Consider the following 14,833-nt stretch of genomic DNA (forward strand, 5'->3'; position numbering starts at 1 on the left):
ACATTTAAGTCTTGGTAGAAGACTACATAGAGAATCAGTTAAGTCTTGGTAGAAGACTCCCAATTATAATAGTAGGAATCATAGGGATTCCTAGGGTTTTTCAAACGTTTACAGTTGTTTTACAAAAATTTTCATACTTACAGTTCATATACAAATTCTTACATACAAATTCTTACTTACAAATTCTTACATACAAATTAAGATACTAAATACTTATGATCTCACCAGCTTCAAAGCTGATACTCGCTTTCAAAAATCACTTCTCTCTTCTAATGATCTACAATGGAAACCAAGTAAAATCAGATGCCTTTAATCATCACTACAAAGATGGAGATGTTGTCCCCTTGTATGCCAACAAAGTTGGCCCATTCTCTAATCCTCGGTTAGTCATATCTCCTCTAAAGTTATTATTATTATTTTTCATTTTTTAACGAATTCTTGTTTAATTTGTTTCCAGGGAAATATATGCTTATTATGATCTTCCCTTTTGTTCTACAGGTACTTCTTTATTGCATATGTTGGTCTTCCTTTTGTTATCTTTACAACATACTAAAAACTTCTAATTCCTATATTTCTTTTCTAATAAAATATATTGTAAAAGATAAGAAACTTAATCTAGGGGAGATATTGAATGGAGAACATCTTGTTTCAACTCCATATAAGCTTGAACTTATTGTAGAAAAGCATTTTGAATTATTATGAAATAAGACACTGAATTATTATGCAATAAGACACTTAATAAAGATCTTTCTGAAACAGATAATTCTGAGAACCCACAGAATTTATTTCCTAACTGTTCATCCCTCTTTAGAAAAACTTTAATCTACACGAACCTATTTATACTAAACATAAATGATAGCTACTCTAATACAACTACATAATAACAAAACATAAACAAGTACAAAAACTTAAAATATGATTGTTTTTCCCAAAATACCTTTGGATCTAATCTGTCCCAAAATTTTGAATTACTCCAACAAAATTAACCACGTTGACCCTTCATCTTTTGACTTATTACTATTCTTTGACCCATTCTTTCTCAAGGACAACTTGTTTCTGATGACTTAGTTGTGGGGATTATCAAGTCCCTGGTGCAATTAAGTTTGTTCAAGCTAAGCTCCTCCACTTTCAATATGTCGACAATGCACCCCAAACGTTTGAACAATAAATGTGGTGGTTATCATAGGACATTATACTTTTTATTTCTTGCTAGTTTATATATATATATATATATATATATATATATATATATATATATATAGGGTTAGGTTCATGTGAGACAATAGTATTTTGTGAGACAATGGGACCAAATTTTGACCACTTATCTTGAATAATCTAAGGCTAAAATAAAATCAGATTACACAATAAGGAAGCACTAGGAGACGGTGTCATTTTTGCAATTAAATGGAATTTCAGGATTAGAATAAGGGTGCGGAGGGGCAGTAAGGGGATTTTACTGTCTATTTCATTCAGGTCGTAAAAACTTTTTATATCCTCTTCAATCTTCTTCATTCTTTGCAAAACCCTAAGTAACCTCGATACGAACACTAAAATTCGTCTTATTCAATCTCGATCATCAACATCTTCTACTTCTTTCTGATTCGGAGTTTCAACATTGTTATTTTGATTCTAAAATCGGATCAAGTTCTCAAGCATCAACATTCCTGAATCAAATAAAATTGAAGCTTAGTTTTGCAACAAATGGATCATTCTACCGAATCGGATTCATATTTTGCATCAAGAGTTAACCCAGGTAATGTATAATACTATAATTTGTTCTTGATTTTATATTTGCGGGTGATTTTGAGTTAAAATATTCTAATTGTTGATTTTATAATATGTATGTGATTATGAGTTGATGTATTCATCTATGAGATTTCTTCTCATTCTGATTCTACTTTGCACCGATCTTCCAAAGCCCCCAATAAAACCCTAAAAATCAATTTTGATTCACTGTCATTTTGATTTTAAACGTTTTTATTCATATTCTGATATTGAATCATGTTTTTCCAATCCCTCAACTGCTACTTCTTCTCATGATTCTTAGTTGAGGAAGGATTCTTCTCATCAGGTAATAAAAGATTCCATTGACTCATTTTTGGTTGTTAACAATTTCAATGTTAATAAATCTACAATCCAAGCTATGTTATTATGCATATATGAAGTTATTCACAAAATCTGTAGAGATATTCTTGGAATTTGAATGATAATTTGATTCAAGATCTTTTTTTGTTTGGTTTATAGTTTCATACTTCTAGTTTCAGTTAGGTGTTTGGTAAATTTAGTGATCGCCTGCTAGGTTTTCGACATAATGCATTCTGTACTGAATTCATATTTTCTGCAAGAAAATTGTTATTGAAAATGATAGAATGTTATGCAAACATAACTTGCTTCCTAAATTGATTTTAGATGTTACTTTGTTTGAGTAATTGGATTATCTAGTAAGTATTTAGTGAAATGTTGTTTGATAATTTGATATTATAAGTATTCTAGTTTGATAAGTAATATGGTACTTCTTAATTTGATTCAGACGTTACTTTGTTTGATAAGTTAGATGATCCAGTAAAAATATTAGTAAAATAGTCTTTAGTAACTTAATATTCTAGGTATTATGATTGGTAAAGTTAGGTGTTACTTCATAAATTTGATTTAAGATATTATTTTATTGATTAACCAGATGTTATTGCTTACTTTGATAAGTCAAACTAAAATTTTGAGAATTTGTTATTCTATCCTGACATAACTGAACTCATCTCTTTATGTTTTGGTTCGATAGTATTTGATTCAGATTTAGATTCTACATAATGTAGACTCTAAATCATCTATTGTAATAGGCTTTAGGAAGTTGCTAAAAATTTTATTTTAATTTAGGAATTATTTTTCTGAAATTTATATTGTAGCTATGGTTAGTGTTTGATCCTGATTCACTATAACTTGGTCTAGAAATGAGCTTCTTTATTGAGATTTGGTTAAACATTTTTGAAATTATTTACTGTAGCTAGAATTAGTGTTTGATACACATTGAAAAGTAATGAAATTTGTTCTGATGTGTTCTTAATGCGATTCTGATGTGTTCTTAATGCGACAGATGGAAATTTATTCTTGAATAGTAAGTGGAAATGTGAAATATTGACTTTGGTAAAGAAGCTTTTCTGCAGAATAGGAAGCATACAAAATAGTTATGCTTTGACTAATCAGATTCCAATTCCATAAGAAAGTAACTGACGAAGCAAAGGAATAGGGAAAGGTTGATAAGGATGGTCATTAAAAATGATGAAGGAATGGATCGATGCAAGAAACATACTGGAAGGACGTGAATAATTTTTTTAGAATTGTTGAAAGTCTTTGATTATGAATGAGATGGTAGTGTTTTGTTTGTTTGAATATTGGTTATCTTTTTTTAGTTTTGAATCATAGGTATGGTTGTTTCAATGACCAGTGAAAGTTTCACAGAATAATAGTCATGGTTAAAAATAGTTATGCTTTGACCAATTTGAAATATCATGCTTTTATGATGAATTGTTCATTTTTTGTTATAGTTCATATACAATATTCTAATAGAGTGATGTTATATGTTTTCTGTACATTTATAATATTCTATTAGAATAATGTTAAATGTTGCTTTTTTATAGATTTATATGTAATGACATTTTTACAATAATATTTTAGAATTTATAGATATATGTAATGTTAATAAAACCTACTTATTGTATATATGAGGAATATTCTAATAGAATAATTTTATAGGTTGTATGTTTATGTATAATAACTCTATCTAATGTTATATGTTTTAGAATATTAGAATATTACATATATTATATTTTTATGAACACTGAAATATTAGAATATTTCACTAGAGAAAAGTGGTCTAATGGTCTTAAGGTCTCAAAAAAAATTGTCATTTAGAACATTCTATTAGAATAGTGTTAAATTTCGTTGGTTTTTATAGATTCATATGTAATGACCTTTTTACAAAAAAAATGAATTTATAGTTATATCATATGTAATGTTAATAAGACTTATTTACTATGTATATGTGGAATATTCTGATAGAATAATTTTATAGGTTGTATGTTCATGTATAATAATTCTTTTGGAATAATGTTATATGTTTTAGAACATTAGAATATTACATATGTTATCTTTTTATGAACACTAAAATATTAGAATATTTTACTAGAGAATCTGATTAAGGTCATCTCATTTGAATCTAACGTATGATGTATGATGCTGATAATCTGATTGAATAATTTTATAGGTTTATTGTTAAATAATTTCATTTATTAAATAAAAATAATATGTATATGTAGAATATTCAAATAGAGTAATGTTATGTGTTATTTGTTTTCATAAATGTATATGTAGAATATTCTAATAGAATTATGTTATAGGTTTTTAAATAAATAAGTTAATTTATTACATGAAAATAATATGTAGTATATGTAGAACATTATATTATAATAATGTTATATGTTGTTACTTTTCAGAGGTTTAAACATAATGAGATTTTTAAAATATAACACTACTTGATTATATCAACAACAAATATCAATGTAGAATATAACACATAACAATAATCAAATCTAGAATATTAGTCATGGTAAGAAAACACATTCAATTACATCATCATTTATAAACGTGTATAAGAATATTACACTTATAAATTATTAAAAATAGAGTTATACACTTCAATAAGATATCAGTATCATTAATATAGAACATATAATAATAGACTATATCATTAAATATGTGCACTATATCATGTATCATATTCTAAACGAAATATGGAACTAATTGAGTAGTTTAACAAAGAAAAATCAAAGTAGACTATAACATATGTATATATATATATATATATATATATATATATATATATATATACATGTATAATATCCAGAATCCAACCAAAATAATCATTAGTTGAAACGAGTTCATTGCTTGAGTGTGATTCTTCAGCACCATCATTAATTTGACCTATAAAAAAGTATTCCATTAATATTAGTTATTGTATAAATATTTACAAAATTGTATAAAAACTTAATTTTCTGAATATAGAAGGACGTATGAGTAATGTTTTTCAAATATTCTAATCATAATAATATACTATTTACTATGTAATGTAATAAAAAATATGATGAAATGCGACCAAGTACCATTTCTGGTTCATGCTAAACTGGTCCAAATTCATCTTTTACTTCACATGCTACTGACAAAGAGGATAGTAACTAACCTAAACCTTTCACTCATATAATCAAAATAATAAAAACAATGAGGAAACATCTTTCAAGCTTCAAGCTTCAAGCATCAACATAGTCTGAGATTTCCATACAATGATTACTCCAATTTTTCATATATGCACCATTTAGTGTAATTGTCTAAATATGATGGAAAAAGAACAACATTTATATCAACAAGAATATGACTTAATCATTTAGAGGCAAACCGATGAAAAAACATGTTCCAAGCTCCAAGCATCAACATGGTCAGATATTTCCCTATGATGCAAGCACTAATCTTTCAAAATCTTTCAAACATGTATAAATATACATCATGATACTTAAAATAAAACATAAAACATATTATTATTCTAATCATAACAATATACAATTCTATCAAGATTTAAACAAAATTATGCTAAAATAAATCTCCAAACTTTTGTGTTTGAAAAAAAAAATCATATTTAAACAAAACTGTAGTGAAGCTAATATGAGAAGTAAATATTATATCATTTTTCACCGATTGTGACTCATATTTAGTAAATATACACATATTCTTAAAGAGGACTTAAGTCGTAGGAAGGAGGGAGTGATACATCAAACTCATTATTCATTCAGGACTTTCATCAAACAGGTTGAGCGCATTTTTAGTTTAAGAGAATTTGCTCAATAATAATAACTTTTTGTACACACCTCATTAACTTATAGAAAGAATGCATATTAGCTCAAAGATTCATTGTTATTGCTTGCTTTTCTTTACGTAATATGTGCTCGAATGCGCAGGAAAAATACATCTTGAAACAAATTATTAATAGCTGAAATCAAAGCCTATAATCGAGAATACATCTAAGATGATGATGAATTGCTAAAATCACAGATTTGATTGTAAAAAAAAATCAAAGCTTGAAAACTGTTGGAAATCGATATCAATTGATGATCGATTGTTGTTGATGATGATCTGATGAAAATCATTTAATAGACTAACAATCGAAACTTGAAGTTCTTGAATATCATACTTTTAGTTGCGATTTCATCAAATGAAACAGATAACTTTCTGAGGAGGATTTGATCGATTTGGTTGCGATTGAGAAAATCATCAGATGAATGAGACGGCATCTTGTTACGTTAAATGATGAATAGGAGATAAAGCATGATTAGTTATTATGATTAGGATATTGACTAAACTGCCCCTAAAAACTTAATTAGGCACCTTGATCTGGGTTATTTTTTTTAGCCACAAGATCAGTTTTGATCAACGGTTAAAATTTGGTTCTCATGTCTCACAAAATATAGGTGGTCTCAAATGAACCTCTCTCTCTCTCTCTCTATATATATATATATATATATATATATATATATATATATATATATATAGTTTATCTTCTTAGTTTATTTTTTTAAGATTGTATATTGAGAGTGCCAATTATCAATATAACACAAAAGTTTGAACAATAAATGTGGTGGTTATCATAGGACATTATAGTTTTTATTTCTTGCTAGTTTATATATATATATATATATATATATATATATATATATATATATGGCTTATCTTCTTAGTTTATTTTTATATGATTATATATTGAGAGTGGCAGTTATCAATATGACACAAAACACAACATAAATTTGACATTTAAATACATAGGTTTGGATTGACCTTAAAAAGGTCCAAAACATTGTTAGCTTGATTTACTTAGCATGTATAATAAATGTGTTGTGTTCAGATAGATAGGTACAGAGGTCCTTCAGTCAACTGCCAACCTTTTAATTATATTAAGTTAAAAAACATATTTTTCATTTTTTTAATATATAATGCCCTAAATTTCAAAGCCCTAAAAATAAATCCATTTAAAACATCGACCATTAGTGTCGTTCTCTCTTACATTTTGAATTTGTAATGCCATAATTCTAAACCTTTCCACATTCAACGGCTCCAGATTGCAAGAATCGATTTTTTTTAATATAAGATCTTCTCTCAATAACTCTGTTGGTGCATGTAAATGCTCCACAAATAATAAATGTTTATTAGGTTGTATTTCCGCTTTATTGTATTTATGATGTAAATACTCTCCCTCCTATATAAAGGGAGAGTTGGTCATTTATTTTTTTAGCTAACTCACTTTACTTTTTCTTAGAGATTACTTTACTTCTCACAATGTAATCTAGAGAGAAAAAGTTGGTGGGTTCTCCCACCCAGGGAGAGTTTCTCTCCCACCATGTTCTTCATGAATATCAATATTATTCTCTCTTTGTTCTTAGTCTTTTTTATGAATTTATAATATGTTCTTCGTGTTCATATTTCCAAAAACACGATTAATCTCGAGATATCTTCTTCCGCACTCACCGTTCGTTATAAAATGGGTCTCTACAATTGGTATCAGAGTCGTACCTTGAAGATCTCACGATTCGTTCAAGGGAACGACTCCGGTTTAGTGATTATCTTGTGATTTTTCCGTGTTTCTGCAAGAAAAAAATTTTCGGGCTTCTTATCGGAATTTTTTTTTATGAGTTCTTTCTTAGTTCTATCTTATGGGTGATTCTATCTTAGTAAAAATAAAATGTTGCTGCTGCTGCTCGTTCTATTTATTGCTGGAAAAAGATGTTCTTAAAAGATTATTATTTTTGCTGTTGAAAAAATGAAGAAATTTGGTGAAGAAATTATTTTTGTGGTCACCAAATTGTTAAAGAATTTGCTCCGGGAGTTCTTTTATTCTTGGATGAGATGACACAAATTGAATGGATTTTTTTTTAGAAAGGGAACTTCCCTAACGAGGGTTTCCGGGCCAGCTTTCGCGCACCGACTAATCCCCCGCTGCAAACATGAGGCTTTGCCTCATGCCCTGGAGTCACTGCAGGTGAACCTCCATGGCCACAAGGGCTTAGTAGTGCCAGGATTTGAACATGAGTCAATAGGTTATCCACCATATCTTCCACATGCCTTACCAAGCCACCACAACCCAAGTGGTTTTGAATGGACTTATTTTCAAGAGAAGTGGATTTTATTTTTACCTAGCAGCATGGAAATCTTCTTGAGGTATGAAGTTCTTTATTCCTCATTTTCTTGCTGTGAATCTTTAATGTGAAGAAATTTGGACGTAAATTGTGTTTGTGAAAAGCACTTTGTCCTTTTTTGCTCTTTTGGGTAAAGAGTAATTCACTCTTATTTGCCTTCCCAAACAAAAACCATGTGACTATGACAAATTCCATCACCTTTTGACCCTAAAACCCACCTGCACACTCTTCTTTTTGTCTTCCCAAGACCCACTTGTTGACTTAAAATGCTTTAAAAAAATATTCCCCTCAATAAAATATGAATATATGACATTTGCGGTACTATTTTTCATGAAAAATAACACTTTTTATCACCTGTTCAACCCTTCTCGGAGCCCAGAACCGTAGCCAAAAAATTTCCTACCGGAGTCTCCTAAGAAGCCTCCCCGCAGCCCCTCTAAGGCCCTGATCTGAAGTCCCTATCCGCAGCCTAGGTCAGCAAGCCATGAACCGAAGCCTCCCTCTTGCGGACGCCCTCCGACCGCAGCCTCGGACCAAAGCTCGGATCCGCAGGCGCTCGCCTCTACCGCAGCTTCAGATGCCTTCTTGGCTCGGACCGCAGTTTCAGACAACAACGCGCCTTCTGATGCCTCGTCCACAGTGGCTTCCCGACTCGTATCATCCGCAGCCTTGTCCATCTGATCCGCAGTCACCTACCTGACTCGTTGTCCTCTTAGACCCGCAATCTCTTCAGACTTCGGATCCCCTCAGCTCCGCCCCCCTCCTCCCTTCTTCCTTCAGCCCTCCCTTCCTCCTCCTCCCCCTCCTTCCCTCATTCTTTTTCCTCCCCTCCCTTCCTTTTTCCCTTATTTTTCTTTTAAAAACCCTTTTTTAGAACTTTATTTTTTTATTTAGATTTTTGTTTCTGCATTATTTTTTTTTCAACCAACTTTTTTTATTTAGTCAATTATTTTTTTTAACACCAATTTTTTTATTTAGCCATATTTTATTATAACCAATTTTTTATTAAAACCAATTTTTTTAACACCAATTTTTGCCACAACCAAACCTTGGATTGTCACATGGGTTAGTGCATACCGGTTATTATTTTTGGAAGAATACTCTTACCACAGTCGGACTTCATATTATTCTTTGTGATGCTTGCACCGTAACGGCGATTGATCAACAAAATTGTTTCGCAATCTTCACATTATGGGATTTTATGACTTGTTGCTTATGATTTTTGGTTGACGAATCACGTATCTTGAGCATGTGGACTTTACTCTCTATTGAAGGCCACTTCAAGTGTTCCGGCACCACAATTTGGATATTTGGATATATATTTTTGGCACAACAGATTATTTTCTCAGCACAGCTTCAACAACTATGTCACCCGCCTCCTTATGACCGCAAGAGTATTTATTTTACTCTTTCTTGTTTCTTATCGAGACCCTTCATACATCTAGGGAGAGCTTCTCTGTTAGCTCTTGGTATCCGACACTCTCCATCTGATGATTTGTTGATTTTTGATAATCCGATCACTGGTTATCAAAAATAGGGAAAGAATATCATCCGGATTTGGTTATTATGATTGTTTGAGTTTGGATTTTTGAAGACTTCTGAAGACGATTATTTATTTAGTGATGCAATGTGACACTTACTTTTGGTCTTCACGGATCAAATTTTTGGCATTACTCGATGATTTCCGATTCAGATTATTTATTATCCGGACTCTACCACAGGATGATTTTGTGTTCGCATCTGGTTTAGTTCTTATGGTTTCACGAGTTTGGATTTGTGATATGTTGAAGATGAAGATTATTTTGGCGATGTGACGTGACACTTATTTTTGATCCTTGGATTAAATTTTTGGCGTTGCTGGACCATGTTTTTGGACTCACATTATGTTTATCGGGACTACATTTTATGGATGCTTCACATTTTTAGCAGGTTATTCTTTGAAGAATTTTGGTGTGTTATGATTCGAGAACTCGAGATGTTTTTCAGACTTTTGAAGCCGAAGTGTTTCTTTTATTGGATCTTCTACTTGCTCATGGTGACCTCATTCTTCGGGTGATTATGAATGGTTTGAAGATTTGGATCTTATCTTTTCTGCTTCATTGGTAGTGCTTTGAAGCCGAAGACCTTCATTGTTAGAGATTCATGGTCAGTTTCAAACTTCACAGACACTTCTGAGTTTCAGAGACATTTCAACACTTGATCTCATTTTATTACCACACTCGCTAGTCGGATTACTGTATTATAGTCTTGTATCACTTATTGTATCTCTCATCATTTGTAAGCATTTAGGGAGAGAATGTTGATGCATGTAAATTCTCCACAAATAATGAGTGTTTATTAGGTTGTATTTTCGATTTATTGTATTTATGGTGTAAATACTCTCCCTCCTATATAAAGGGAGAGTTGGTCATTTATTTTTTTAGCTAGCTCACTTTACTTTTCTTAGAGATTACTTTACTTCTCACAATGTAATCTAGAGAGAAAAAGTTGGTGGGTTCTCCTACCTAGGGAGAGTTTCTCTCCCACCATGTTCTTCATGAATATCAATATTATTCTCTCTTTGTTATTAGTCTTTTTTATGAACTCATAATATGTTCTTCGTGTTCATACTTCCAAAAACACGATTAATCTCGAGATATCATTTTTCCGCACTCACCGTTCGTTATAAAAATGGGTCTCTACAAACTCTTTTATGAATACAAACTTTATTGATTTAAAATAAATACAAATTATTTATAAGTAGTATGAAATAGGTTAATAATGAAAGTAAGATGATGTATACATATTCTTACACAACGGGTTATGTCTGAATCATGTTATCTCATCCACCAACCCTAAATTAGATGGAGTTTTTAGTGGGGATAATGTCATAAAAAAACCTTAAGTTTGGCAGAAAATGTCGGTTTTACCCTTCGGCAGATTTTTGGTTTGTTTATACCGCAAACTTGTCATTTTTTTGTCGGTTTTGCCCTTGTTACCTTCAATAGTAGGTTTTCAGGTTACTATGTATTATTTTTTGCGAAAAACCCCTTAAGTTTACAAATATTTTGCTAAAAAACCATTAAAATTATAAACATAAAATATAAATATATATTCAAAATTTTATAAACTAAATAGTTTTCTATTGAAACATATTTTTAGCTTTATGTACGGTAAATTTTATATTTGTTCGATATAAAGTTTTTATATTTAAATTTTAAAAAAGTTACCTAGTTTTATTAAAATTTAAATATATTTATTAATTAATACTTAAACTTTTCAAAGAAATATTAAAAAATATCTGTTAGCTAATAATAATATGACATTAGTTACATTCAATTAATTTTTTTAAAAGAAAAATAAAAATATTTTATATGTTTAAAAGGTTTGTATTTTAGAAATAATAAACTATCATATTTTTTTATAAAAATAAATATATTTATATAATAAATCAGACAAATATATTTATATTTTATATGTTTAAAATGTTTACATTTATTTTGGATGTTTAAAATGTTTATCATATTTTTATAAAAAAAATATGATAATATTATTATGTATTTAAACATATAAAAAATGTGATATGTTAGTATTTCTGAAATACAAACTTTTTAAACATATAAATATTTTTATTTACCTTTTAAAAAAAATAATTAAATGTACTTGATACCATATTATTCATATTAACTATTTTAGCATAATTAAATATTAACTAACAAATGTTTTTTAATTTTGTTTTGAAAAGTTGAAGTATTAATTAAGAAATATATTCAAATTTTGTTAAAACTAGGTAACTTTTTTAAAATTTAAATATAAAAAATTTATATCAAACAAATATAAAAGTTAGCGTATGTAAAACTAAAAATATGTTTCAGTAGAAAACTATTTAGTTTTATCAAATTTTGAATATATATTTATATTTTATTTGTTTATAATCTTAAGGGTTTTTTTTGCAAAATATTTGTAAGCTTAAGGGGTTTTTTCGCAAAAAAATAATTCATAATAACCTGGAAACCTGCTATTGCAGGTAACAACGGCAAAACCAACAAAAAAATGACAAATTTGCGGTATAAACGAACTAAAAATCTGCCGAAGGGTAAAACCGACATTTTCTGTCAAACTTAAGGTTTTTTATGAAATTATCCCTTTTAAGTGTACAATCTTTTACCATGGAGAAATAGAAATATTATTTTATAGTAAACAAAACAATTTAAATATGTTGCTATTTTGTTGCTTTTAACCTAATCTCTAATAAGATGACCTCTAAAGTCATGACCAGATAGAATTATTTAGACATTAGTTTTGTCCATGTTAATTTGTAAAACTGTAAGATACAAGCTACAAAGAGATTATGGGCACATTGCACCACATAAACTTGAAAAATTAATGTGTTACCATGTCTAATTCTTAATAACGATTACATGTAATATTAAATTTCTTATTATTCTTATGTTATGTTAGGGCATCACACATGATGAACGAGACAATGGTCGCAACAGAGGCTCATGGACAGTTCCCAAAATGACACACAGTGAAAATACAGACATTGGCAGAGGAGAGGATGCATTACAAGCGGTGGGGTCCAATGCAATAATTCAACATAGAGATGCTAGTGTCCAGAGATACAAACAGAAAAGACGCAACCGTTTATTTGCTAAAACCATTCGATATGAAGTAAGAAAGTTGAATGTTGAGAAACGCCCTCGTATTAAGGTAATATACGTCTCTTTCTATAATTTATTTTCCATTCTAGTTAAATAGTTTAAGTCTCGTTTTAATATCAGTCTATTGTTTTATCGTTTGTATTTGCAGGGAAGGTTCGTGAAAAGAAATTGAATAAGATACTTTTTATGATTTTTCTGAGTTACAATTTTAAGTTAAAGACTTCCTTTAGAATGGAATTACGTATTTTGGACAATGTACATATCTATTTGTATTTCAAAATGAAGATAATAATGAAAAACGTTACATTTTATTAATAAAACTTATAAATTGTCACATTCTTACTAGACAAACACAAAGAAAAGAACAATAGCAAACGTGTTACATGAGCCATTAAGCTTCCCATTCGACAAAATGAAAACCAGCCAAATTTGAGAAATGGGACCACGAGGACTTATTAGTACGAGAGCATGAAATTTAATTTTAAAAAGAGTTTTTACTTTTTGCAAATATTACTTTTTTTTTATATGTTGGAGGCATAAGGGATAAGATGAGATGAAAGCGGCATTCGAGATTCTCGAATACCGAATCGGGTGGAAAGTCGATGTTGAGAACTGAAGAAAGAACTAACAGGTACCAATACTGGGAATGATACTAGGTTTTGGTGTTAATATTGGTTCCAATTGTATCAATCCCCAATTTTGTGATTTTAAAATACAAAATATCGTCTTATATTATCATAAACCGTGTAGATTCTTTATTAGTAACAGTTTGATAATGATTTAGGATGGAAGTTTAAGTATTTCTGCTCACCCCTACGAGGTAGGTCAAGTCACATAGATTTAGAACTATTAAAATGATGAGTAAATTACACGAATGATCCTTATAGTTTGTGGTAATTTATATATTTGGTTCCTAACTTATTTTTTTAAATTTGAAGGTCTCTGCCGTTTGTTTTTGTGATGCGCTTGGTCCCTATTATTTATTTTTGTTACGCGCTTGTTCCTTGTCTTACCTGAAAAGACTATTATTTAAATACGGAAAAATGGTAGGGTAGGTAAGGTAAGGCAAGGTAATGAGTGGGGTTGGGGGTGTGTTTATTTAAATAAATTAAAAAATCTAGAGCAAAATAGTCTTTTTAGGTAATACAAGGACAAAACACGTAACAAAAATAAACAGTAGAAACCTTCCAAGTTAAAAAAATAAGTTAAGAATCAAACATGTAAATTATCCTAAACCATAGGGATCATTCATGTAATTTACTAAAATGATTTATTATATCACATGGTTCTTGATGATACAAATATATTTGACACTTGTGGCTTCAACTACTATCGATTCTATTTAGACGACGTTATGTTAGATGTTATGTTTTATACAAATAGAAGGATTCATTTTTGTTATGTTAAAAACAGTATCACATATTATTCTTATCGTTTAACAGAATATTGTAATTACGTACTTTTTTCATTCTTATCGTTTAACAGAATATTGTAATTACGTACTTTTTTCATTTCAAAACCTAAGTTCGTCATGGAACTAAAAGAACATATATGAAAATATTTAAAGTTTCGATGAGGTATGACGACTACGCCTTACGAGAAGGGACGGCTCAACTAATTTAGAGACTCTAAGCAAACCAAAAAATTGGGGCCCTTTAAGTAAGCAAAGGGTTTTGAACTTGAAAGCTTTAGTTTTATAAACCAATGCTTTTACCACCAAGCCAAGCTTCAACTTGTTTTTATATCTCCAAAAATACGTATATATATGTCCCCAAAAATACGTATATATACATATGTATAACAGAATATACTTTGAAATTGGGACCCTTTAGAATTGGAGGCCCTAAGTCCTTACTTAATTTTTAATAATGTAGAGCCGGCCCTGCTTACGAGATTAATAAGTTCTTCAAGATATAATTCATCCCTAGAGATATTTGGTATGCATGCGATTGGACTTTTAAT

At 29.7% G+C, this 14,833-nt stretch overlaps 1 protein-coding gene across 1 annotated transcript; it reads left to right on the forward strand.

Moving 5' to 3' along the window:
• Positions 1-272: 272 nt before the first annotated feature.
• On the forward strand, positions 273-13,043 carry LOC145095946 (zinc finger protein CONSTANS-LIKE 5-like). The gene is made up of 5 exons (XM_079033752.1): positions 273-382; positions 458-498; positions 602-675; positions 12,669-12,920; positions 13,020-13,043. The coding sequence occupies exons 1-5, from the start codon at positions 273-275 to the stop codon at positions 13,041-13,043; spliced, it is 501 nt and encodes a 166-aa protein (XP_078889878.1).
• The last annotated feature ends 1,790 nt before the right edge of the window (positions 13,044-14,833 follow it).

This window comes from Lactuca serriola, chromosome 3, assembly GCF_051521515.1.
Source record: "Lactuca serriola cultivar US96UC23 chromosome 3, Lser_US96UC23_V15, whole genome shotgun sequence".
NCBI classification, from domain to species: Eukaryota; Viridiplantae; Streptophyta; class Magnoliopsida; order Asterales; family Asteraceae; genus Lactuca; species Lactuca serriola.